Source organism: Solanum verrucosum, unplaced genomic scaffold (genome assembly GCF_900185275.1).
Source record: "Solanum verrucosum unplaced genomic scaffold, falcon-dt-bn FXZP01000060.1, whole genome shotgun sequence".
Lineage (NCBI taxonomy): Eukaryota > Viridiplantae > Streptophyta > Magnoliopsida > Solanales > Solanaceae > Solanum > Solanum verrucosum.
Genome location: NW_026020129.1, coordinates 7,581,775 through 7,609,666, shown reverse-complemented (window position 1 = coordinate 7,609,666; position 27,892 = coordinate 7,581,775). Strand labels below are relative to the sequence as shown.

Here is a 27,892-nt window from a genome sequence, read left to right as displayed (position 1 = left end):
CATTTTCCTGTCTATCTATTGCTATCTTTTCTATGTTTTTATACAATCGCTAAATTCTAACAAATATTAAAATGATTTCTGGATAAGTACTGTTTGATCCTTGATTGATGAATGCTAATGTCATCATTCAGTTGTTTGCTTTAGTGAAAATTGTATGTAGCTGTATAGTTATAACCTATTTCTCTGGTTGGTTGTGCTTAGTTTCTTGTTCAAATGCAAGTCCGTTCCTAATTGAATAGTTTTTTTTCCCTAAAATGATGGGGTTGTATATTTTCATCTTGATAGATATATTGGCAGGATAGATTAGAACCAGATAAGAGGCATGTCCTGGACAGCAATTTATGACATGTCTACACTCTTTACTGTACTAATCAAGAAACAGTATTCTAAACTTCAGTTAAGAGTGCAAAAAAGAGATCACCAAGGAAAGAGTAAGATAGATTTATGGCCGATAGGTCGGTCTAGAATAGATTACTAGTGGATCCTGACTTTGCAACTCAACAACAGATGCGAAAACTTGCTCCTTCAAGTTGATGTCAAAAGTCGGGTAGACTAAGATGTCTAACCAAAGGTCTGTCTTATGTAGTTTCCGAGGAGAATGAAGGAATCTAGTTTGACTGTATAACCGTCCTGATACTTGCAACTTAGTAAAATGATCATATGATACGAAGAATCTAGTGTGCTGATTCTATCAGCATACGTATAAAGGTTGTAGTCGATTCAGTTTCTGCTCTGAGGCGTAGTTGATGAATTGATTGATATGTGGCTCCTTCTCCGTCCGCATTTAGTTAAAATTATTCACGTTTACGGGTTGCAAGTATATACTCCACAAAGTAGCCACAAATATCTATGAGTCCTTGTGAGAATTGACACTAGTGTTGCTTCTGTTCTATTTGGTGCAAGTCACAGGCAACACATCTAGTATTTGATTGCTGCTATGAAGGAATGAATTCATTCTTCTGTAATCAATCTTTTAAGCTTTACTTGAGAGCCCAGACCCAGAGTTTATCGGAAATAACCTCTGTATCTTCACAAGGCAGGTAGGTAGGGGTAAGGCTGTGTATACACCACCCTCCCCAGACCCCACTAATGGGATTTACATAGTTGGAGTTTTTGCTTATAAGGAAATAAAGAGGGAACAAAATGGTCCTTACTTTTTGGTTGTCTATTCTTTCTTGACATGCATATTGTTTTCTAAAGGTTTGTACTTCTTTTACTCTTTTATTTTGGTCATCTGATCTGATAATACTCTCAAGTACATGTTGCACAATATTCATTTTTTTGCCTATTATTATTCTTACTCTATGAGATTCTTTCATTTCGTCCCAGTTTATATGACACTATTTTCTTATTAGTTCCGTTTAAAAAAACACATTTCTATGTTCTCTTATTGAGAAAGTTCTATAGCGACACAATGTTATGATATATGCTTAAGTTAACAAGTTTCAAAAGTCTGGTAACAACAAAAACGCCTGTATTTTTAAAATTTGAAACACAGAATTTTCTACGACTAAGAGTGTGGACTTGTGGTTAATGAAAATGGATAAAATGCGAGACGAGATGATTTCTTCTATTTGCTTATAACTTTGATACCTTGAGTTATTGAGTATTTGTCGATGAAAAAATTGAGATGCATTCAAATTGATTCGAACATTATTGTTATTAAATAAACAAATGTATATTTCCCAAAGCCATGTAGTTAGAGCATTCCCATTATACAATGGCCCTGAATTTGGAGTGGTTAAAAAATTAGTTAAAGAGTCATTATTATAACAACTATATATAATATCATTGTTATATTATAACAAATAACAACTATATATTATATGATTGTTATATTATATTTTATGAGTATCGTACGTCATTAGCTCCATCATTCTTTTGAAAATACAAAATTCTAATCATTATTTTAGAATGGTGGTAGGTAATTAGGATTACATAATACATGCTAAGTTATTATTATACATTTCATTCATTGAATTTGTTATCATCAGCTTGAATAATTTAGTCCATCCACTTAACCAGACCACATGGGTCATGTTTGATTGAACTCAATAATATAATCTAAAAATATTTGTAATATTTTCAAAGTAAAACTTTATCTCAAATCCAACGTAGACCACAAGGCAAGTGGACATGAAATTAATTAGTAGGACCAATATTTTTGGATAATATTTTATCTTTAGGAAATAGATATAATATAATGTTGAACATGACAAACATTAATCATTTAATTATATACAATCTACCTCAAAGAAGCAAATACAAACAATATGTCGTTTTCATTTTTGAAAGACTTCAATATTAAACTTGATAGGTACCTTTAATTTATGCCAAAAAGCATATAAAAAAATAAGCTTGTGAATTCACCCTCACCCCACCCCCAAATAAAAACTTATAAGTAAAAAAACAAAAAAAAATATTTACAATCACCGGTTAGGAACCAAATATTCCATGAGATTTCTATGGCAACAAAGCTTAATTTCAATAAAGTTGGGATCATTTATATGAATTTTTATGAATGGTACTATAAGAATTCATCACGAAATTGACTAGCTCAACATTGGCTAGCAATTTACCACGTGTTTTCTTTATTCAAATTTGGGATGATAATATGAACAAGCTTGCACAAGCAGAACTAAATTTCTCATATATATAACAATTTGAAAATAATTGTGTATTTATATTAACTTATTATCAATTCGCTTAACAATTCCTTTAAATTTCCTTAATGATTTAATCGATTACCTAATAAGATTTATTTTCACACTAGCTTCATAGATATTTTGGTGGTTCCAAATAAGATTATCCAGTTTATGTATTATAGATTTTCTTTTGGTTCTACATACTACTATATATATATCGTGTAGACTGTAGAATCACATGTTCCTTTTTATATTTTATTACAACGTTCAAAAATATAAGTTAACAGTCAATATCGATTAAATCGATGACTGAATCACGAAGTGGTGTTAACGATTGTGAAATAACCCATATCAAACAATAACATATTCAGTGAAAAGTTGAGTCTGAGGAGGCTAAAGTATTACACAGGTCTTACCACTACCTCCTGAAGGTAAATAGACTATTTTCGAAAAAACCCATAAGTTAATAGTTCGATTATCAGTTTAACATATTAATAAACTAATGTCTAATAAATGAATCAATGTCATTCTAAATCAAAACAAATCGACCGATAAACAACCCTACCAAACACATTTCATCTTGACTAAAAGTGTTTCATTTTTTTTAGTAATAAAAGGAATATATTTTTTCAAATATAGGCTATACTACAAAATGTGAAGGCCTAGAGGCAAAGCCCATGTGATGGAGTAAGGGAGAAAGAATGTGATCCATTGAATATTAGTTTTGGGGTGCTAAAGTGGTCCATCCTTAGCCCATCCAATGAATAATAACATTTCTTTGGTTTTGGCAGACATTCTTCTAACTAGATTGTGGTGTGGATTGTTTTTCTAAACTTATTTTATTTATAAAAAATAAAAGTTTTTAAAAATGTTTCTTTTTAAAAATATAACTTGGTGATTTTATATCCATCCTTCCTCTTCAACTGATAAAAAAACAAGTGATGGGCAAAGGGTAATGGCAACCAAGCACTTTGGTCTTGTCTTTCTCACAACTCTTAGACATCTAGTGATGACACAACTTGCAAAAAAAAGCAAAAGTCTATTCAATTCTATATTGCGTTGTTTCAACTTACAAGTATTTCATATATACCAATAAGAGTTGCACGGGGAGTGATAAGTACTCTTTCATCCTTAATCAAGAGGTCTCGCGTTCGAGTCTCCATTGTTACGGAGTGACCTTTATTAGAGAACGCTTTATCCCTAATGTAAGACTTTCCTACGCGAATTCAAATTTAGTCGGGTGCCAATATAGATACTGAATACCAGGTGAGAAACAAAACAAGAAAGAAATATTATATATAGACTAACTAATTGTGATCAGTGTTAGGTATGTTTGCTTGTTCACTTTAATTCTTATGTTTATAGAAGTTTCTTAGTCCTGCCAAAAAAATTAAAACATATAGTGGAGTTCTAGTACTTTTATTTTCATTTCGAATAACATTAGTTTGAGATTTGTTAAATAGAATAACATAATCAATAAGAATCATATAATTAGGTAAAATTTTAGTGAAGATTATTTTATCAAACTTCAAACAAAAGATTTTGGTGTTTGAATTTCACAAGAACACATTTTAGATAAAAATATCTGAGTCAAATATAAAATTTTACTTTCAGTTACGTATGTCTCATGTTATTTCGTAAAACATATAAACTTACAAAAAGAATCAATTTGAGTATAAATTAAAGGGCGACACCCATAACGGGTCTTTGTGCATTTCACTAAATAGGATATCAACAAACTTTTTACAAATTAAGGAAGGTTCTTTCGCAGAAATGCCCTTATTTTGTCCTTCAATACTTCAAGTAAAACTAAATAAAATGAACTTTCAAACACAAAATTAGGGGTGTACATTACCGGGTGGGTTTGGATTTTTTTAAAATCAAACCAAACCATTTGTATCGGGTTAAAATATATATAAACCAAACCAAACCAATAATAGTCAGGTTTTTTCAATCTCGGGTTTTTTCGGGTTATTCGATTTTCTCGGGTTATTCGGGTTTTCTCGGGTTTTTTTATAAAGACTAAAGAACTAGTGTTCTTTCAGTGATTTAAAAAAAACGTTGAACACTAACATGATTTTTCATCCTAGAAAAGCATTTAGTAGTTTCTTTTGGCATTGCAAGCCCATGAGTTCAATAGGCAATTCTCCATTCTATTTGGAACACAAATTCTCAAAAAATTACTACTATTACTATTTTGGACAAATCATAAAATAATATCAATAATCAAGAGTGATTCATTATACATTAGAGAAATTCATGAAAGTAACATAGTGACTTAAACAATTTTTGCATAGTCAAAATATTGTCATCAAAAGTTAATACGAGTTATTTACATTCAAATCTTTAAATTCTACACTATCATTAATTACAACCTAGGACCTTGTACCTAGAGGAACAAAACATTTTTGAAGTGAGATCTTCTTTACATATTTTCCAAAAACCATAGCCTGCATCTGCAAAGTAGACAATACAAATCAATTAAGTTGATTAGCAACATATAAACTAAGTTGATGTTTAGTCCTTAGTTCTTATTGCTATTTAGAGCAAACAGTAATTAGGTAATTAACAATCACAAAAGAATGAACTAATACCTTTGTTCCATGTAGTGAAATTAAAATACATCAACTGGCTAATCAATCCTCAAAGGTGAGTCGGGGTATTCTGAAAGAACTGAAACAAATTGAATACTAAATAAAATTCAAAAGCAGAGAATCATTTTAATAACAATTAGAATATATAAAGTTACCTTCTTCAATTTCGTCAATTTTTTGGACTTCCTCTAATATATCTTCAAGCTTGCATTCTTTAGAAGGCGATCGTAGCCATTGTTGAGTGCAAATAAGCGCTTCTACTGTTTTTGGAGATAAACAACTTCGATAACTATCAAGAATTCGATCACCTGTACTAAAAGCTGACTCAGATGCAACAGTAGAAATAGGAATAGAAAGGATATCCCTAGCAATTTTCGCAACAATTGGGTATCCACTGGACGAAACTTTCCACCAACTCAAAATATTAAAATCATTGATCTTCACTACATCATCTTTCAAGTATATTTCCAGATCAAATTTTTTTACAACAAATCCCTCTTTATTCATGTGTTTCTCCCACTGAGATTGCAACAAATCACTGGATTCACCCATCACACAATTATCATTTTCAATATTTTCGTTAGGATCTTCAGAGCAAGAACAATTGTAGTGATTATATAAGAGATTCAAAACATTTCTCACATCTTGAGACTTTAATCTTCCCATCAAAGAGCCATATGCAATAGAAAGAATATACTCTACATATTGCATCTTGTATCTAGGATCCAACACAACAGCAACCGTCAGTAACATATTCATACTCTCAAACTTACCCCAATATTTATCCATCTTGGATTTCATTCTTGTTGCCATATCAACCAAAATGAGATCATCATGTTTAGTATACTTGATAATATCATTTCGGAGATTGAAAATATCATGAAAGAAAGAGTGAGAAGTAGAATATAAGCTGCTCGAAAATTTTAAAGTTGCCTGATAAAAAATATTAAGAAACTTCACAAAAGCCTTCACATTCTTCCAATCATCTGTTGATGGATTTTTTGTTGTTGTACTTATTTATCGACATTGCTTTTGATAATTATGGTCATCCACATACATTCTTGTAAAAGCTTTTTCAAATTTCAAAGCTTTATCCAACATTGTGTATGTCGAGTTCTATCTAGTCTCAACATCCAGACTTACAAGACCACGGGTGTCAATTTTAACTTTCTCAATAACAGACTTAAAAGTAGCAAATCTTGAAGAAGAAGACCTGACATATTTTATAGCACTTCTTATATGAGAAATAGGCTCAATTTGTTCATCCAGCCCCTCTTTTACAATCAAGTTTAAAATATGAGCATTACATCTAACATGTAAAAACTGATTTTCAAACATTACACCTTTCCAATCTTCAATTAGCCCCTTTAAACTTTTAATGACAACATCATTTGCGATTGCATTATCCAAGGTCACTGTAAATAAGTTCTCAATGCCCCAACCTAATAAGCAATCCTCAATCTCCTTGGCAATAGTCTCACCTTTGTGATCTGGTGTTTGAAAAAAATTAAGAATTCTCTTTTGTAGATTCCATTGATCATCAATCCAATGTGCAGTGACGATCATATAAGTATAATTTTGGATTGATGTTCATGTATTACTGGTAAGACAAACACGTTGGTGTTTTTATAAGCTCTTTAAGCCTTTCTTTCTCTTCTTGATAAATCCTTAGACAATGTCGAGCAACAGTTACACGAAAAGGTACTTCAAAATTTGGAAAGGCTTTAGCCATTAATTTTTTGAATCCTTCTCCCTCAACAGCACTAAACGGTTCATCAATAATTATAAATTCGGTAATTGTTCTCTTAATTTCATCCATATTAAAAACCCTTTTTTCAGTGGAACCACCTTCTGGCCAACCTCTTTTGATAGGTTTTAATGTTGTTTGCCACTTATCAGACTTAAATGGAAACTTCAGACATTTCACAATTAAATGATTCCATAACGTAGTTGTCCCATTGACACTGTCGGCAGCAAATGTTTTAGTACAATAATTACATTTTGCCCTACATTTACCTCCTTTAGCAATAAACTTGGAGAAATGATCCCAAATTTGGATGTTTCTCTACCTGTAGTTCCAGAGTTAGGAGCGACCGGAGGAGCTGCTCTTTTTTACTTCTTAGGAGGTATGCGTCGATGTGGAGTTACTTTGCCTTGTTGTTGTCGACATAGTTGAAGGAATATTATTAATCACCTCTACATCCGTTACAGAAGGTATAGTTTCCATCCAAAAAGAAAGTTTTTGCACATACATAACAATAGTTATTAGTATTCTGATACAAGATTGTGTTTCAAGAAGACTTTCATTCATGTATTGTGCACAAGACTTAGAAGTATATTTCACTTTGAAACCAAAACAGATACAAATATAGTACAAAATATTTGGTTAAAAAAGTATGATGTATATTACTGGCTACTGCTATCAAATCTAATAGTCTCTTAAATTTTTATCTCTATCACTTGTTTTTCCTTATCTCTGCGGACCATCACAATGTTTACAGTACAAAACCTCCATACAAATGGAACCAAAAGCAATGAGTCGAACACTTGCCCCTTTTTCATTGCATTGAAACAACATAAGTAAAGAGAGAAATAAGTGAAACTTATATACAAAAAATTTATCATCATCTTTATCATCTTGTTGCTAAGCTTAACACACCAAGATGTATAATTTTTAGGTTTATATCTATGATTCAACTACCCAAAAATGTGATGTTGTTGACAATGGCAATACAAGAAAAATATCTAAAAACGAGTTAGTAGCAATTACTTACCCAGATTAAGATGAGTTGATGATGATTTGAACTAAAATCCAAAAGACGAGCTCAATATATGTCCTAATACCTAAGGAGTAAAACCTAACAGTGACTAAGTCTTTGAAGGTGAAGAGCTGTTTTTGAGCTGCTGACCTAATTGAATAGGGCTAGTTGAATTGTATAATTTATTTGGGCTTTTGTTTATTCCTAAAAATAGGAAAAATTACTTAAATACACAACACTTCTTTACCTATTCTCAATATTTCCCTACTCTTTTACTAAAATACAAAAATCCCTTAATTTCTCCCAATTCAACTTAACCGGATACTTTATTAGTTTAAGTATCCGTCCGTTATTAATTAAAGTATCCGCGCTGCTATATTATGCATCCTCCCGTTAATTAAGTATCCGTGCTGCTAACAACTTAATAATTTAAGTATCTGCCCGTTATTAATTAAAGTATCCGCGCTGCTATATTATGCATCCGCTCGTTAATTAAGTATCCGTGCTGCTAACAACTTAATAATTTAAGTATCCGCCCGTTATTAATTAAAGTATCCGCGCTGCTATATTAAGTATCCACACTGTTATATTATGTATCCGAAAAACACTAAAAAAAGGGATTTTTGGTAATTAATGAAAGAGTAGGGAAAGTAAGTAATTTCTTTCTTATACTATGTCATTTGCCTAATTTTTACCTAAAAATAACAAGTGGGCTCAAGTCAACAATGTAGCCCAAGGTCCACTAATATTAAACATAAAATTGTGAGAAAGATTAAGAAAAATATATAAATTATATATTAATAAACATTTTTATGTATAAAATAAAATTTTAAAATTACATATATAATGTCGGGTTGGTTTTTTTTAGTTAAAACCAAACCAACCCAAATATAGTTGGGTTTTTTTTTCAATACCAAACCAAGCCAAACCAAACCACTAGTCGGGCTTTTTTTCCGATTTGACTCGGTTTGCGATTTGGTTCGATTTGCGGTTCGATTTTGTACACCCCTACACAAAATGGCCAAAAACACATCAAACTCCAAAAAAACACGCGCGCTATTCAACTAAAAAGGAATAAAGCACATGTCTATAAAAATATTGAACTTCACTTTTTAAACACTATAACAAATTTAGATAAAATACTACAAATATTATGTCAGATAACTTAATTCATACATAATTTATATCGAACAAAAAGTTTAGTTTCAGAAGATAATAAACTCTATTAATGTTACAAAAGCTTTTTGCCAAACGAAGCAAGTATGCATAAATAAAAATACTTCTCCATTAACTTTTTTTTAAATAAGCAATAGAAACAAAAAATTAAATATATGAGATAGGTGGAGCAAAAATTAAAAACCAGTCAATTTTAAGAGCACAAAGGAACGACATTGGGCCTCTTTCTTCCCCCTCGGTCCCATTTGAATTGGGCCATTATAAGTTGTAAGTCTCACAATTGCTGGGCCGTAAAGCCCATTAGAAGTTTCTGGACTATTCCCTAACCCAAAACCCGGGAAAACAATACGGGTCCCACATTCCCTGCTCCGCAAGACAGCAAGAACCTTGGAGAAGGGGCCAAATTTGCAAACGCAAACCTTTATATAATTCTCCAAAATCCAAAGCCTCAAAGAATTAACAAAATCCTAACTGCTGTAAAACCCTTGATTCCATTCAAATCGAACCCAAAAAAGGTTAATTGAAGAAGAAAACACAAACAATTTTGATCTTCAATGGGGTTTTTCAGAAGCACATTTTCGTTTGCTATGGGTACGGGTTTGGGTATCTACTTGGCCCAAAACTACAACGTTCCCAATATCCAGAAGCTCGTCAACACTGGAGTTGTTATCGCCAAGCATTTTGAAGAGAATTATCGCAAACCGAAGAAGAGGGACGATGATAATTAGTACCGGTTCGTTACGGCGTCGTTTGGTCATTCACCACGTGCTTAGTGTTTGAATTTTAACCTCTATGGCGGGTGTGGGGTGGGTGGGAAGGGGGTTAGCAAATTAGAGTTTTTTTTGGGAGGGTGAGTTTTGGGAATTTGAGGAAGTTTACTGAATTTTGTCAATGTTTTTATCTATACGATTTATCAGTGAAATGTGATTTTGCTTCAGTTGTTTTGATATGATTGATGTTCCTTTTATTGCTATCTCTTTTTTGGTGGTGGAAACAAAGGAAAAATTATGTCTTTTTACTTTTATATCTGTGCATACAAAAGTAATATAGGAATGAAATAGAGCTGAATTTTGCAGTGAATACGGATTTATAAAGTTGAGTTTGGTATTGAGGCGTTGTTGATTGAGAGAATAAACTTTAGATGGAAATTTTCCAGTGAATAATAAAGACAATGGTTAGGAGATTTGTGAAATATGAGAGTTTGGCGAATTTCGATGAGCCTATATCTCATTTGTTGGCTGTCAAATATCAGAATACACTGAGATGAACACGATTTGTGAAAGGGATAAATGATTGTAGGGATAAGACCAGCTGATGTAATTGTTAGATGAGATTACATGCAGTAGTATTCCCTTTGGATGTGTTTTTTTTTTTTAAATGGATGGAATTTCCTCTTTAATAATCACAGTTTATGCATCTTATTTCACCTCCAGCTAGCCAAAGTTTATTAAATAAATAGAAAGGAAACACAAACAGATGTGTAGAAAGCAGACCTCTATTCCACTAACAGGGAGGTCTGGTTCTAAAGCCCATTCTTTTAACAAGTTGAGTATGGCGTTTTTGTGATTGACATATTTCAATTGTTGTGCGAGTCTCTGACTGAATCATTTCCCTGCCGATATGATGACTTCCAAGACTATACAACCAATAACAGAATCAAAATATTTGCAACTTGTGTTAGCACTGATCTAAGGAACTTCATCTGGTTATGAGTATTTCAAGTTGTATTTTGCTTGGCAAACGGTAACTACATTTTCCCCTAATTTTATATCCTGTTGATGTACTACAGTTATTGCTGACAACAGAAAAAATCTCATTCTCGATTGATACCTCTAATCTTCTATATCAACATAAAAGTGCAAGGGGATAGAATGAATTTAACGATTTATTGCATTTAGTGATAATTAAGTCATGCAGAAGTGTTCGTAATCTTTCAACGCCCTCATTCACAGTCAGATATCTGCTATGAGCATCAGTTTTCAGGATTTACTTATCCAACTTTTTCTTCAGTGGAGATTAAGCAGAAAATATATCAGCAAAATTCCTAACAAGTAATTTAGATATGCAATGTGTCCTGAACAGGAAAGAAGTGGCTATTGAAACAACTTATGTGATGAAACAGTGAAGGGAACAGATTAATAACTTCTCTGGAAATGTGTATGCTTGCGGTTAGGATCAGCAATGATCCTAGCTGACAGTGTTTTATGCTACTTGTGTAGTTGTGTTATTGAAGCATTTGCGATCATTAAGATTGATTGAAAATGCTTCATTAGGATCCATGTCATCAAGCATTAAACTTACCGTTAATGTTTGATAGAATGATTTTCTGGTAAAAAAGCGAACATTTGTGTGCAGGAAATAGTTGATTTTATGAAGGGGTGAGTGTAACATAAGCTTAATTTACTTCTTCAAAGTACTAATTGGTGTCTGGTAGTTTGGAAAACTTATTGATCCTTTGGTTGAAAAAATTGCAAAAGTAGGTACTCAAAATGATTCTCAGCTTTGATTTAGGCATTGCTATCTACTTATTAGCTGTCCATTTGTGAACTAGTTTTACAATGAGTGGGACGAGGTTGGTGATGCAAACCTTGCTTAAAGCTTCAATTCCTATTGTTTATGACCAGACACTCTTGAGAGTTATTTCTGCACTCAGTTTGTGAGACCCCATCTGGATTGGAGCAGTTTTAAAGAATGAGGACTCTTTCCTTTCCACATCTATCAATTTAGATATCCAGGGTGCTCAGAAGGTGTGTTTCTTGACTTGACTGGAACCTGGTAGCGGTTTTGACAGCTGAAACTTGATGAAGAGGAGTATAACATATACCAGTTGGTGTTTTATGTGTAAGAGCTCGGGTGTGGACCACCTCCTTTTACATTGTCATTGAGTATCTCGCTTGTTCTTTTGATTGAACACCTTTAGATGGTTCGGACTTCAATGGGTGGTGCATGCACCGTGAGGGAGCCTGTTCAACTGAACATTTAGAAGAATGAGGAGAAACCAGAAGGTGTGGGATATCACCCCACTAGCACCCATTTATTGTATGGAAAAAGAGAAACAGGATCGCTTTTGAAGGAACAGAACGATTTTGTACATTTGAGGAACAACAACCTCTAGTCAGATTCTTTCTTTTTGGTGCACCCATGAGATTCCACTATGTATGGAAGATTGGGTGTCTATTATCGCTACATAGGTTTTGTACTTCTTGGGATACCACTTGTATACCAGAGTTCTCATCCCATTATAAATGAAATTAGTTTACCTTGTCAAAAATAAAAACATTGCTGGAACAGTGATACCAATCCCCCCAATCAGAAAGAGAGATGGAAAATTGTCCCAGCTTGCTTTTGGTGGACTGTGTGGGGAGAAAAAAAATCAAGTTTGTTTTGAAGACAAAGCCATTAGTATACAGAAACTAAAGATGAAATGTTTAGGGCTTTTCTTTTTTTTGGTGTAAACATAGCTTAATGGAGGAGTTAGAATCAGTTTATGATCTGATCGATTCTTTATGAGAAGATTAAGGACTAGGAGCATGTTTGTTTTTGCTCATCTGGATGTAAATATGGGGGACTACACACCCTTCGTTCAGTTTTGTTATTAATACACAAAAATGTTACCTGTTCAAAAAACAACAACATTGCTAAAGGAATTCTGTCCTTTTTTACTAATAAAATAACCTTCTCTATGTTGATGCAAATGAGTCCCTATGTGGCACTAGCAGGCTAGATCGTGGAGCAATCTGTTTGGATTTGATGTCTTGTCTCTCTTCTTAGACTTCTTCGGGTTCTTGCTTGGTTTGGTGGATTCTTCCTTGGAGTGGTCTCAAGGATATGGTTGGGTATTTTAGATTTGACTCAAGGGTGCAAGTGGTCCTAATGGAATAATTGTTTTGCTAACCGTCTCTGTGTTGGGAAAGATGCAGAGCATGCTCCTCCATCTTCTGTATTCTAATAGGTGTTGAATATTTTCTTTTCATGTCTCGAAGCTTTCTTTAAACTGCTGTTCTTATGTAAGTTCTCAATTATGTGCAATCTCTTCTTTAAAAGTGTGTAAAGTGTGCTTCTGTGTTATTCCAGATGCTTATGTTCTTCGATGATCTAACTGATGGGACCTCTTGGTTCCTGAAACTTGATAAATATTTGATTATGCACGTTGATAGCCGCTGAGTGCTCCTCTATATTTGGTACTATCTCTATTTTTCTTCTCTGCTTCTGTTTTCTTTTGTTTACCACACACACCCACTTGATTTTGTTTGTAGGATGGAGGGGTAGACCATAAAATAAAAGTTATATTAGGAGAGGGCGGTGTCCAGTTATGCGCTGTTGAGTCTGTTGTTTCTTGGTCTTTTGGTGCTCGCACTGTGATGTGGATCTTCAGCTTTGAGGAAAAGGGATGTTTTTTGGCATCTTCAGTAATTTCCAGGGTATGGTGTGGAATTTTCCAACTTCGCACTTGACTGGGAAATTGGTTGGTAGTTATTTTAGATAGGAGGATATTATTTAACCTTAAACTAAATTATTGTTTAGCACAACACTTTATCTTCATCATAAAACTCTTGCCTCACTGGGAATAGTTATAAACTCATAACTGATTTAAATTCTTACTGCTTAGTGGAAGTCAGTCTTTTGTATTCATTAGGATACAGAAAATTGCTTGAAGGGTTGGAAAATATTTTTGTACCATTAGAATAATTTTCAAGTTTTTTGTTTTTGTGATATTTTTGAGCAAGTATGATGTGCCAATTACATAGATGACTGCATGCCTTTTTGTAAAGTCATGTATCAGGAGGCTAAACTCTCTAGATGCTCACATTGTGTACCGTGTATACAGGAGTATTGCTTGCATAAATAATTATTACCTTACAGGCTTACACAAATAAACAGAATTTGGCAATGAAATAACTGAACTATTCAGTTTCAAAAAAATTAACTGAACTATTGTAGGTCATGATCATCACTGCAGATTTTGACACTGGATTGAGTTGGAACATTTCTATGTTATTTTCATAGGGAAAATTGTGATGGAGTTATTATTTAGAGAACAAGCTAGAGTCTTGATGTGAAACAAATAAATTTCGGTTGTATCTTACATAAAATAAAAATAAACAAATATGATACTATTGCAATAGAACATAAGCAGCATCTTTTTTCTTTCTCCACTTCCAGGCATTTGCTTCTTAGTCCACAGTTAGATACAAGTCCGATGAACTTTGGGAAGTTAGAGAACAATTTGAGGGTGAGCTACTACTGCAGGAGAGGTTGTCTACCTCTTTGCTATGTGAGCGCCAATGATCAATTTTTTCCAATTGATCTGGTGCTGAACTTGGAAGTGACTGTGAACAAAGAATATGCAGAACACTCTCTGCTTTCCCCAGAAGTAAGATGGCAGAGCGGACACCTGCTGCTCTCTCTTCAATGGTGCCATGGTGGCATCGCATGGATATAACTTTATCAAGGTTGGTAAGACAAGCACCTGTTATATCTGCAATCATGGTTGACAATCTGTCAAACATGGATTTGCTGTTCTCAAACACCCTGCTATCAGAACTTTGCAGAAGAGTTTACACACTCTGTACATACAGTTGGCTGCCAACATATTGGGAGGCCATGTTGAAGGCGAACCCTTTATACAAGCATTTGGATCTTTCTTTCTGAATTCGATGAATCTTTCCTTTGCTTTCTCAGAGAGTCCTTCAAGCACGCCTTTTGGATTCTGTCCTTCAGTGGCAGCTTTGCGGAGATCGACGTCCAGCCACTTGTAACATAAGTCAACTTCTACCCACACTAACTCTGCTGCCTTCCTGATGTATACTAGGTCATTTCTGCTATCCAGGTTCTCTTCAACAAGTTTGATGTACATGAAACCTTCATACACACTCCTTATTAATTCCTCGATTAAGTGGAAACCAATGTCTGGAAGTGCAATTGCAATGCTTGTTAGTGTCACTATAGGAAGAGCCCAGCAATTAGGAGGTTCTTCTGAGTCTAAAGATGGAATTTTAGCATGGTCGAATTCGTGCACTCCCCTGAATCCAGGTGATGCCTTCACTTTCTCCAAAAATTGTATTAGATGTTTAGGCTGCTCCTTTTTCCCCATCCCTATCCATTTGTCCACCACATCACAGTTGCTTTGCATCATCAAATCAATTAATACTTCCTCTCCTTAAAGGTGTAAAACATAGTGCCTAAGATCTGGCTTTAGACTAGCTTGTGACTCTATATCATGACTCCACACCACATTTTTGCATTTCAGCATCCTGGTTGCTTTGTGACAGCTTATCAGTAACCAACTCACAGAGCAAGTGGAAATGACCCGAACTACCTTACTGAGTGACACCATCAGAATTTGTATCCAAATGCAGAAATCGAGAAGTTTGTTCCTTGTTTTATGAATGAATTTTCTACCATGCCGGCCACAAATTCTGAAATCCAACAAACATTCTTTCCACTTTAGCAGTGTATGGATCCAGTAGTTCTCCACTTTGAACAACGTGAGTTTGCAGGCATTATTTGTTTTTTGGGGGCAGCGGAAATTTATGGCTATGAACCATCTAAAAGCTGGTGCAATAGTTCCCACTCCTATTGCCACCAGAGGCGAATTCAAGATTTCAAAAAGACAGGTGCACCATTGTCAGGGGTGACTCTGCCCCTTAAGAAAAGGGCAACCATTTTAGTCTCACAAATTTGAGGGGCTCATTTAATATAACAATAATAGATTATAGGTTTTTCATAAGAAAACTATTAAATACGATTTTCGGGAAAAAATAATATTAAAGGAAAAAATTATTAGAAGTTTGATAAATCTCGAGTATTATGTCACAAGAAAAATTAAATGCATTTTTATATGAATTATTGATTGAAAAAGAATTATTAAAAGAAACCATTTATAAAAAATATATATATGCAATTTCGCATATCAAGAAATTTAAAAAGTACACTTTATAAAAAGAAAATGGTTTTTTTTCAAAAAAATAACAAACAATGGTGCTTTTTAATTGATTTTAAAAAGAGGTCCTCTCTAGGAATCGAACCCTCAACCTCACAATCAAAAACCAACCCTTGAACCAGTGAGCCATCCAATCATTTGTGATCATGGGTTCCTTTATTTAATATTTAGTATATTTTAAAAATTATACAAATAATATATCGAGTTTTGTGGGATGACCACGGGTTCGAGTGACCCAATTTTTACCCTTAAATTCGCCCCTGATTGCCACTGTGTGAGTTACAAGAATCAAGGTTATGGACCACTTGTATTCAGAGTCTCCACTACAAAAGCTTAAGCTCGAATGAAGAAAGTAAGACCTAAGCATGGCTTGAGCATAAATTACTGTGCTCAGAAGGCAGAAACCTCCAGAGGCAGTGCATGTTGCTAAGCGCCCTGCGACAAAGTGGGGGCTAGAGGTATAGGCCATGGTCCATAATATCATCAGTTCGTCCTTCAGTTTCTGAGTTTTGCATTTATAGCTGATGTTGCGTTCTTTATTAGCTAACTTGTAACTGTTGTTATATTTCAGGTCCAAATAACACTTTGTAGTTGGCATTGTCAAGGCTGAGGAGATCAGTAACAGAAGCAAAATAAGCATAAGAAACATGAGGGCTATATGCTCTTTGCAGAAAACATAGATAACACCAGTAGCTAATTGTATGCCAATGTTCACGATGGCCGTGATGATGAAAATCCCCAAAGCCACTATGTTCATCAACAACTCTTTATTCTCCATTTGACCCAAGGAAGGAAAAAAATTAGCAATTACCGTACAGAGTAGAGCAGCACTGCTAAGTTTTGTCAGCTGATCTTGTCGGTGAGGCATGGATGTATTTAGATCAACAGACAACTTGGTGGCAACAGCTAGGAGCGTCAATGTTGTAGCATTAAGAGAGAAGAAGTTGCAAGGAAACCAAAATTTTCTATGGCGCAGGCCATGAAGGACATCAATCGCCATGGCCAGTGCACAAGCTGCAGATGCTGCTGCAACATAGATACCGATCCATGGCATCGGCTCGCTGAATTTTGAGTCATCCAGGTTGCCATCTATGGTGCAACCAATCTTTCCCATCTCGTTTCAAATCTGAAATCTTTGTGTATGTGGAGTATTTGAGGATTTCTTGAGGGGGGTGTTTCTACTCTGGGTATTTAGCTGCAGCCATATCTATTTGTTTCTTTGACTCTCTTTCAAGCTATTTCCAAGATTTACTTTTTCTGGTAGCATCTCCACTGAAATTTGGCCACTTACTTGATTTTGTCATGGATGATTTCACTTTGTGAATGATATTAGAATGTTAGCAAGATGGACGCTGACATGATTATTTATTTGAAATCTGGTGAGTATTATTGGCTTTGGTTGCTGGAGTGGTTCCTCTGATGTGTTTATTATATTAAAGTCAAGCACATGTTTAGAAATTTTTGAAGTCTATCTGAAGCGCCTATGTCATGGGGGTCCCCAATTGGTTGCCAAGATTGTCTGAAAGTCAAAGGTGGGACAATAGTAGGTCTAATACAAACTTGGACCACGTTGATTTGCTCACTTGATGGGTGCAACAGACCACTGATTGTTTAGTAAGGTACTCCCTCAGTTCATTTTTACTTTTACTTATTGCTTTTAATATATCAAATTATTCTTTACATGTTTTATTCTTAACATTAATTACTTAATCCCAAATCATTTTTCATGATCTCATACTATACATCAATTAATATGGATAATGTGGTAGTGTACTAAAATAGTCATGTCAATCATTATTTTTTTAATGAGCGAGTCAAATTCAACTGTAACAAGTATGAATAAATGAAGTATTATAAAAGAGAACTTATTCCCCCCACTCCCCTAATGCAGCCAAGCTGATGACCCAAGAATGACTCTTTACACGGATGGGATAGAGGGAGTACTTTTTGGTGCGCGGGAACTGAGGGCCGCCTCCTTGAATTTTGCTTTTCTTATACGTAATTTTTATAAAAAGAACTTTTTACTTCCCAAATCAATTCACCCCATTATTACAGTTTAGTAACACTGTTTTCAATGTTCCCTTCTCTGATTACCCAGTGAAGTGTATAGTACTAACTCTTAAAAAATAAGTTCGTGAAAAGAACTAAGGTTTACTACTTATTTATTAGCTTGTAGTAGTACTACTAGTCTTTTCCACGGTAAGTGTAGTTTCAATTTTTGTTATCCCCTTCACATAATTCAGTTCCTTATTTAGTAATAAATAATTAAAATTTAAAATTAAAAAAATTAAAAAGGGGAAACCCCTCCACCCACCCCTGCAATAACAACTATCCAAGGAAATAGTTTGACTTTTCAGTCTGCATCTTCTTCAGTAGACTTTTCTTGTCTTTGACTCCAACAACATTGGATATTGGACTTATGAATAAATCTAGATCAAACAGCCAACCATGGATTACTTTTCTTAGGGTTCTGTCATGTTGAATTAGTTTTTCTATTTACTGAATTTTAAGACACTCATTCAGCTATTATTTCTCTGGCTATATGTTTGTAGATGACACATAAGATTTAGTGTGTAGTTCCAATATCTAAATGAAGTTCACATTGGTCTATCAGTGAATATATTGAGCATTGCAACTTAAAGCGAGGTGTAAGTTCGTCGTCTCTATATCATTTGTAGCGAGTAAGCTAGTAAATATTCACAAACGTAAAGCATACATAATTAAGAAAAATGAAGAATAGAAAATGCAAGAGTGAAGATAATTTTGATTTTTCATTCAACATAATGCCTATTGTAACTATTTATAAGGACCCGTAAGGGTGTCTGAATTGGTGCACTAGGTGTATCCCACAAGGGTAGCCAGAGATCAATATCTCCTACCAAGGCCTTCTCAATTAAGCTTGTCGCAACGGGTTAGCCTTGCGCGGTTTACTATTGGTTCACATGCTGTCACTGGAAGGATAGCGACTACGGATTTCCTGAGGTTCCAAAAAGAATAATTATTTATAAGGATTTTCATAGATCAAAGCTAAGTTTACCAACAACATTCAAAGTGATTCAACTGAAAACTATATTGAATAAATTAGGGACTAACTAAACTACAAAAAACATACAAACTTTCTAACTACTCTAGTCTTAACTTCTCAACATACAAATATCTTACTATATCGAAATAGTTTGTTTTCTTATGTGAGCTATACAAGTAGGGTAGGACAATAAGGCTAATGCAGAATTCAAAGAGCACAAGCAAATATTAGACCAAGTAGAGGAAAACTTGGCAATCTCTAAGACCAATTTAGCAGCCAAAAAGACAGTGTTGCAGGTTAGTTTTCTTGCATCATGTTATTTCATGTAAACCACTTTTTCAAATATGATACTACTGCAACAGAACTTAGCATACCTTTTTAATCAAAGATTTTGTTTGGATGATTGTGATCTATTGTATTGTGTTGTGTTAGTTTTTACAATGTTTGTTTTGATTGTTACTTGAACGTTATGTAATGACAAAGACTCATTTTATGTCAAGACCGATTTGGTGTGATTGCATCGTTACCTTCTCTTTTTTTTTCTTTTTCTCATTTTGTCTTTGCTTATTATGTGATAATCCTATTTTATCCTTCACCCTACCGTTCTTGTAGGTTAATCCTCAAATTGCTGATGTATGACATTATGTAGTGACAAGAAACGATACAATCTATCTAAATGTTGTATTCATCAAAACAATACAACACACTACAATATAATGCAATACAATATGAAACAATATGTAACAACCATCCAAACAAGATGTCAGGCATTTACTTCTCAGTCCACTGCTAGATACAAGTCAAATGAACTTTGGGAAGTTGGAGTACAATTTGAGGTTAAACTACTACCGCAGGAGAGGTAGTCTCCTTTGCTAATTGTACACCAATGATCAATTTTCGCCAATTGATCTGGTGCTGAACTTGGAAGTGGCTGTGAATGAAGAATTTCCAGAATATTCTCTGCTTTTCCGATAAGTAAGATGGCAGAACGGACACCTTTTGATCTCTCCTTAATGGTGCCATGGTGGCATTGCACAACTCTTTGTAGGTTTGTAAGACAAGCGCCTGTTATGTCCGTGATCATGGTTGAACCAACATATTGGTAGGCCATTTTGAAGGTGATTCCTTTGGACAAACAGTCAAATCTTTCTTTCTGAATTCGATGAATCTCTGCTTTGCTTTCTCAGAGAGACCTTCAAGCATGTCTTTTGGATTTTGTCCTTCAGTGGCTGTCTTCTGGAGATCCACATCCAGCCACTTGTAACATAGATCAACATCTAACCACACTAATTCTGCTGCCCGCCTGATATTTGCGAGGTCTTTTCTTGCATCCAGGTTATCTTCCGCTACTTTGATGTACATGAGACCTTCATTCACACACCTGATGAGTTCCTTGATTGAATGAAAGTTGATGTTTGGAAGTGCAATTGCTACGCTTGTTAGTGTCACTACTGAGAGAGCCCAGCAATTAGGAGGATCTTCCTAGTTAGGCGAAGGAATGTGAGCACTATCAAATTCATGCACTCCTCTGAATCCAGGTGATGATTTCAGTTTCTCCAGAAGTCGTAGAAGATGTTTAGGCTGCTTCTTTTTCCCTATCCCAATCCAATGATCTACCAGACCACTGTTGCTTTGCATCATCAAATCAATTAAAGCTTCCTCTCCTTCAAGGTGTTTTTATTTATAAAACAAGCTAGAGTCTTGATGTGAAACAAATAAATTTCAGTTGTATCTTACAAAGCATAAAAATAAACAAATATGGTACTATTGCAATAGAACTTAAGCAGCATCTTTATTCTTTTTCCACTTTCAGGCATTTGCTTCTTAGTCCACAGTTAGATACAAGTCAGACGAACTTTGGGAAGTTGGAGAAAAATTTGAGGGTGAGCTACTACTACAGGAGAGGTAATCTACCTCTTTGCTATGTGAGCGCCAATGATCAATTTTTCCCAATTGATCTGGTGCTGAACTTGGGAGTGTCTGTGAACGAAGAATATGCAGAAAACTCTCTGCTTTCCCCAGAAGCAAGATGGCAGAGCGGACACCTGCTGCTCTCTCTTCAATGGTGCCATGGTGGCATTGCATGGATATAACTCTATCAAGGTTGGTAAGACAAGCACTTGTTATATCCGCAATCATTGTTGACAATCTGTCAAACATGGTTTTGCTGTTCTCAAAGGCTTTGCTATCAGAACTTTGCAGAAGAGTTTGACATACTCTGTACATACAGTTTGCTGCCAACATATTGGTAGGCCAATTTGAAGGTGAATCCTTTAAACAAGCATTTGGATCTTTCTTTCTGAATTCGACGAATCTCTGCTTTGCTTTCTCAGAGAGTCCTTCAAGCACACCTTTTGGATTTTGTCCTTCAGTGGCAGCTTTGCGGAGATCGATGTCCAGCCACTTGTAACATAAGTCAACTTCTACCCACACTAACTCTGCCGCCTTCCTGATGTATACTAGGTCTTTTCTGCTATCCAGGTTCTCTTCAACAAGTTTGACGTACATGAGACCTTCATACACACTCCTTATTAATTCCTTGATTAAGTGGAAATCAATGTCTGGAAGTGCAATTGCAATGCTTGTCAGTGTCACTATAGGAAGAGCCCAGCAATTAGGAGGTTCTTCCGTGTCTAAAGAAGGAATTTTAGCATGGTCGAATTCGTGCACTCCCCTGAATCCAGGTGATGACTTCACTTTCTCTAAAAATCGTATTAGATGTTTAGGTTGCTCCTTTTTCCCCATCCCTATCCATTTGTCTACCACATCACAGTTGCTTTGCATCATCAAATCAATTAATACTTCCTCTCCTTCGAGGTGTAAAACATAGTGGCTAAGATCTGGCTTTAGACTAGCTTGTGATTCTATATCATGACTAGACACCACATTTTTGCATTTCAGCATCCTGGTTGCTTTCTGACAGCTTATCAGTAACCAACTCACAGAGAAAGTGGAAATGACCCGAACTACCTTACTGAGTGACACCATCAGAATTTGCATCCAAATGCAGAAATCAAGAAGTTTGTTCTTTGTCTTATGAGCGAATTTTCTACCATGCCGGCCACAAATTCTGAAATCCAACGGGCATTCTTTCCACTTAAGCAGTATATGAATCCAGTAGTTCTCCACTTTGAACAACGTGAGTTTGCAGGCATTATTTGTTTTTTTGGGGCATTGGAAATTTATGGCTATGAACCATCTAAAAGCTGGTGCAATAGTTCCTACTCCTATTGCCACTGTGTGAGTTACAAGAATTAAGATTGTGGACCACTTGTATTCAGATTCTCCACTACAAAAGCTGAAGTTCGAATGGAGAAAGTAAGACCTAAGCATGGCTTGAGCATAAATTACTGTGCTCAGAAGGCAGAAACCTCCAGAGGCAGTGCATGTTGCTAAGCGTCCCGCGACAAAGTGGGGGCTAGAGGTATAGGCCATGGTCCATAATCTCATCAGTTCGTCCTTCAGTTTCTGAGTTTTGCATGTATAGCTGATGTTGCATTCTTTGTTTGCTAACTTGTACCTCTTGTTATATTTCAGGTCCAAATAACTTTTTGTAGTTGGTATTGTCAAGGCTGAGGAGATCAGCAACAGAAGCAAAATAAGCATAAGAAACATGAGGGCTATATGCTCTTTGCTGAAAACATAGATAACACCAGTAGCTAATTGTATGCCAATGTTCACGATGGCCGTGATGACGAAAATCCCCAAAGCCATTATGTTCATCAACAGGTCTGTATTCTCCATGAGACCTAAAGAAGGCAAAAAATTAGCAATTACCGTACAGATTAGAGCAGTGCTGCTAAGTTTTGTCAGCTGATCTTGTCGGCGAGGCATGGATGTATTTAGATCAACAGACATCTTGGTGGCAACAGCTAGGAGCGTCAAGGTTGTAGCGTTAAGAGAGAAGAAGTTGCAAGGAAACCATAATTTTCTACGGCGCAGGCCATGAAGGACATCAATCGCCATGGCCAGTGCACAAGCTGCAGATGCTGCTGCAACATAGATACCGATCCATGGCATCGGCTCGCTGTATTTCGAGTCATCTAGGCTGCCATCTATGGTGCAACCAATCTTTCCCATCTCGTTTCAAATCTGAAATCTTTGTCTATGGTGGAGTATTTTGAGAATTTCTTGTGGGGTGTATCTACTCTGGGTTTTTTGCTGCAATCATATCTATTTGTTTCTTTGACTCTCTTTCAAGCTATTTCCAGTGTTTTCCAAGATTTACTCTTTCTGGTAACATCTTCACTGAAATTATGCCATTTACTTGATTTCGTCATGGATGATTTCACTTATTGAATGATGTTAAAAAAGTCAACAACATTATTATTTATTTGAAATTTAGTGAGTTATAATTGGTTTTGATTGCTGGAGGGGTTCCTCTGATGTGTTTTGCATTAAAGTCAAGCACGCATGTCTAGAATTTTCCGAAGCCTCTTGGAAACAACCTCTCTATTTCACCAAAAAGATAAGGTTTGCGTACACTCGACATATACTAGTATGTTATTTTCATTGTTATTATCTGATGCCCACCCCCTAGATAGGGGTGGGTGGGATGGTGGGTCCAAGTAGTTGCTAGTTGCCAGGATTGTCTGCTAGTCAAAGGTGGGACAATAGGTATAGTACAGGCCATGTTGATTAGCTCACTTGATGGGTCCCAAATTAGTAATACTGTGAGATGAATTTTCAATGTTCCCTTCTCTGATTACCCAGTGTAATACACAGTACTAACTTTTAAAAAACAAAAAGAATATGAAAAGAACTGAGGTTTACTACTCATTATTAGCTTGTGGTGCCACTGGTCTTTCCCACAATGAATTGTTATTCCCTTCACATAATTCAGTCCCTTATTTAGTTTTAAAAATAAAATAAGAAGGGGAAACCTTTCCACCCAACAAGGAAATGGGTTGACTTTTCAGACTGCATCTTCTTCAATAGACTTTTCTCGTCTTTGACTCCAAAATCACTAGAAATTGCAACCTTTGAAAAAATCTAGATCAAACAGCTAACCATAGATGACTTTTCTTAGGGTTCTGTCATGTTGAATTAGTTTTTCTATTCATTGAATATTAAGATACTCAACTACTATTCGTCTGGCTATATGTTTGAAGATGACACCTAAGATACAAAGTAACTGTGGTTCGAATGTCTAAATGAAATTTACGAACAAGTTCAATTCTGTCTAATAAAATTCACTACTTTTTTCTCAGCTTCATAGGATTTCGTATTAAGATTGGGATCTGCTTGGTAATGTTGATAGGGATCTCATAGAATTCATTAGTAGACTTCAGATTAGGAACCTGAATGTAGATGCTGTGGGCATAGTATAAACCAGGTGGTTACTGAAGACAATATTCAGAAATGTACTAGTTGTGTAACACTGGTGTTCACTTTTGTCTGTGTACAGTTTAAGCACTTTCTTGGTGCTATTTAGAGATAATTTTTTTGCTTTTACCTGATCCAACATACATAATAATCTATTCTGTTTTTCTATCTGAAGTACTAGGCAGGTCTATATGACTTGTAAGAAAGACTTATAGGGTTGGGATGTTGTAATTCAAAGAGGTTTTTTCTGTTAGTGCTACACTCAAGACGACGTTAGACTGAAAAAGGAGGACTAGTATGGTAGTTTTGACTGAATTCACCAATTAATAGAAATTGCAGGTTATTTTGTGTGCTATATTAGAGGACTATTGCTTATTTCAATTGAATAATTACCTTACACAATGAACCATAATAATGGCTTAGAAATATCAGAATTATTGTAGCTCATCATCGTAGATTTTGTTTAACTGTTGATTAAGTTGGAATGGTTCTCTAGTATTTTCAAGGGGAAGTAGTAATTGAGTTACTATTTAGAGAACAAGCTGGAGATTTGATGTGAAACAAATATGATTCTGTTGACAAATATGTTACTATTGCAACAGAACTTAACCTACCTTTTTCTTCTTTCACTTTCACAGCTTGTTTGGATGGTTGTTACCTATTATATTGTATTGTGTTGTTAGTTTAAATACAATGTTTTATCCTTCAAATTGGTGATGTATAGCATAATGTTACGAAGGGGCAGGATACAATCTCTCCAAACATTGTATTCATCAAAATAGCACATCAATACAAATGCAATATAATATGATACATTATAAAACAATATGTAACGACTATCCAAACAAGGTGGCATTTGTTTCTTAGTCCACAGTTAGATACAAGTCAGATGAACTTTGGGAAGTTGGAGTACAATTTGAGGTTGAACTACGACTGCAGGAGAGGTAGTCTTCCTCTTTGCTCAGTGTACACCAATGATCAATTTTTGACAATTGATCTGGTACTGAACTTGGAAGTGGCTATGAACGAAGAATTTCCAGAATATTCTCTGCTTTTCCGAGAAGTAAGATGGCAGATCGGACACCTTTTGATCTCTCCTTAATGGTGCCATGGTGGCATTGCATAACTCTTTGTAGGTTGGTAAGACAAGCGCCTGTTATGTCCGTGATCATGGTTGACAGTTTATCAAACATGATTTGCTGTTCTCAAACTCTATGCTATCAGAGCTTACCAAAAGAGTTTGACAGATTCTGTACATACTGTTGGCTGCCAACATATTGATAGGCCATTTTGAAGGTGATTCCTTTGGACAAACAGTCGAATCTTTCTTCCTGAATTCAATGAATCTCTGCTTTGCTTTCTCAGAGAGACCTTCAAGCATGTCTTTCGGATTTTTTCTTTCAGTGGCTGTCTTCCGGAGATCCACATCCAGCCACTTGTAACATAAATCAACTTCTAACCACACTAATTCTGCTGCCCGCCTGATATTTGCGAGGTCTTTTCTTGCATCCAGGTTATCTTCCACCACTTTGATATACATGAGACCTTCATGCACACAACTGATTAGTTCCTTGATTGAATGAAAGTCGATGTTTGGAAGTGCAATTGCTATGCTTGTTAGTGTCACTACAGGGAGAGCCCAACAATTAGGAGGATTTTCTGAGTTTAGTGAAGGAATGTGGGCACTATCAAATTTATGCACTCCTCTGAATCCAGGTGATGATTTCAGTTTCTCCAGAAGTCGTAGAAGATGTTTAGGCTGCTTCTTTTTCCCTATCCCAATCCAATGATCTACCAGATCATTGTTGCTGTGCATCATCAAATCAATTAATGCTTCCTCTCCTTCAAGGTGTAAAGCATAGCAGCTAAGAGCTGGTTTTGAACTGGTTTGGGACCTCAATCCTGTATCGAGACTTGACACCATACTGTTGCATTTTAGCATCTTGATTGCTTTCCGACAGTATATCAGTGACTGGCTTACAGAGAAAATGGAAACGAGCTGGACTAGCTTACTAAGTGACACCATCATAATTTGCACCAAAATACATAAATCAAGAAGTTTGTTCTTTGATTTATGAGTAAATTTTCTACCATGCCGACCACAATATCTGAAATCCAGTGGGCATTCTTTCCACTGAAGCAGGATACGGATCCAATAGTTCTCCACTTTGAACAACTTGACTTTGCAGGCATTATTTGCTTTTTTGGGGCAGTCAAAATTTATGGCTCTGAACCATCTAGAAGCTGGTGCAACAGCTCCTACTCCTATTGCCACTGTGTGAGTTACAAGAATCAAGGTTGTGGACCACTTGTATTCAGAGTCTCCACTACAAAAGTTGAAGCTCTTATGGAGGATGTATGACCTAAACATGGCATCAACATAAATTCCTGTGCTCATAAGGCAAAAAACTCCAGAAGCAGTGCATGTTACTAAGCGCCCCCCAACCAAATGAGGGCAGGAGGTATAGGCCATGGTCCAAAATTTCATCAATTCGTACTTAAGTTTCTCAGTTGTGCATGTATCCATGATGTTGCATTCTTTGTTTGCTAACTTGTACTTCTTTTTATATTTCAGGTCCAAATAATGCTTTGTAGTTGGTGTTGTCACAGCTGAGGAGATCAGTAGTAGAAGCAAAACAAGCATGAGAAACATGAGGGCTATATGCTCTTTGAAGAAAACATAGATTACACCAGTAGCTAATTGTATGCCAATGTTCACAATGGCTGTGATAACGAAAATTCCCAAAGCCATTATGTTCATCAACAGCTCTTTATTCTCCATGAGACCTAAAGAAGGCATGAAATTAGCAATTACCGTACAGATTAGAGCAGCACTGCTAAGTTTTGTCAACTGATCTTGTTGACGAGGCATGGAGGTATTTAGATCAACAGACAACTTGGTGGCAACAGCTAGTAGCGTCAAGGTTGTAGCGTTGAGAGAGAAGAAGTTGCAAGGAAACCAGAATTTTCTGTGGCGCAGTCCATGAAAAGCATCCATTGCCATCCCCAGTGCACAAGCTGCAGAAGCTGCTGCTACATAGACACCTATCCATGGCATTGGCTGGCTGAATTCCGAGTCATTCAAGTTTCCATCTATGGTGCAACCTATCTTCCCCATGGTGTTTCAATCTCTTCGCCGGTTATCTCTTGCTTAAAGCTGAAATCTTTGTCTATGGTAGAGCTTCAATACTCCCTATTTGATATATTTCCTTTGGGTATTGTCTAGGTTGTTCTTTTTGGTACAACCATATCTATTTGTTTCATTCACTATGTTTCAAGCTATTTCCAAGATTTACTCTTTCTAATAAACATCTTCACTATCATTTGAGCTATTTACTTGCTTTGGTCATAGATGAATTCACACATTAAAGGCTGTTTAAAATGTCAGCAAATCAAGATGAATCAGGACTTCGACATGAATTTTT

The 27,892-nt window shown here is 35.5% G+C and overlaps 3 protein-coding genes and 1 pseudogene across 3 annotated transcripts; 1 reads left to right on the top strand and 3 right to left on the bottom strand.

The window, feature by feature from the left end:
* Positions 1-9,616: 9,616 nt before the first annotated feature.
* On the top strand, positions 9,617-9,949 carry LOC125826597 (uncharacterized). Its single transcript, XM_049505948.1, has one exon. The coding sequence runs from the start codon at positions 9,729-9,731 to the stop codon at positions 9,900-9,902; it is 174 nt and encodes a 57-aa protein (XP_049361905.1). The 5' UTR covers positions 9,617-9,728; the 3' UTR covers positions 9,903-9,949.
* A 4,399-nt stretch (positions 9,950-14,348) lies between these two features.
* On the bottom strand, positions 14,349-17,401 carry LOC125826698 (uncharacterized). The gene is made up of 4 exons (XM_049506048.1): positions 16,376-17,401; positions 15,376-15,747; positions 14,752-15,270; positions 14,349-14,653 (listed from the first exon to the last, which is right to left on the bottom strand). The coding sequence occupies exons 1-4, from the start codon at positions 17,229-17,231 to the stop codon at positions 14,349-14,351; spliced, it is 2,052 nt and encodes a 683-aa protein (XP_049362005.1). The 5' UTR covers positions 17,232-17,401.
* A 2,448-nt stretch (positions 17,402-19,849) lies between these two features.
* LOC125826371 (uncharacterized) lies at positions 19,850-23,410 on the bottom strand. Its single transcript, XM_049505676.1, has 2 exons — positions 21,263-23,410; positions 19,850-20,207 (listed from the first exon to the last, which is right to left on the bottom strand). The coding sequence occupies exons 1-2, from the start codon at positions 23,220-23,222 to the stop codon at positions 19,921-19,923; spliced, it is 2,247 nt and encodes a 748-aa protein (XP_049361633.1). The 5' UTR covers positions 23,223-23,410; the 3' UTR covers positions 19,850-19,920.
* A 1,846-nt stretch (positions 23,411-25,256) lies between these two features.
* Positions 25,257-27,825, bottom strand: LOC125826370 (uncharacterized; annotated as a pseudogene).
* Positions 27,826-27,892: the final 67 nt, after the last annotated feature.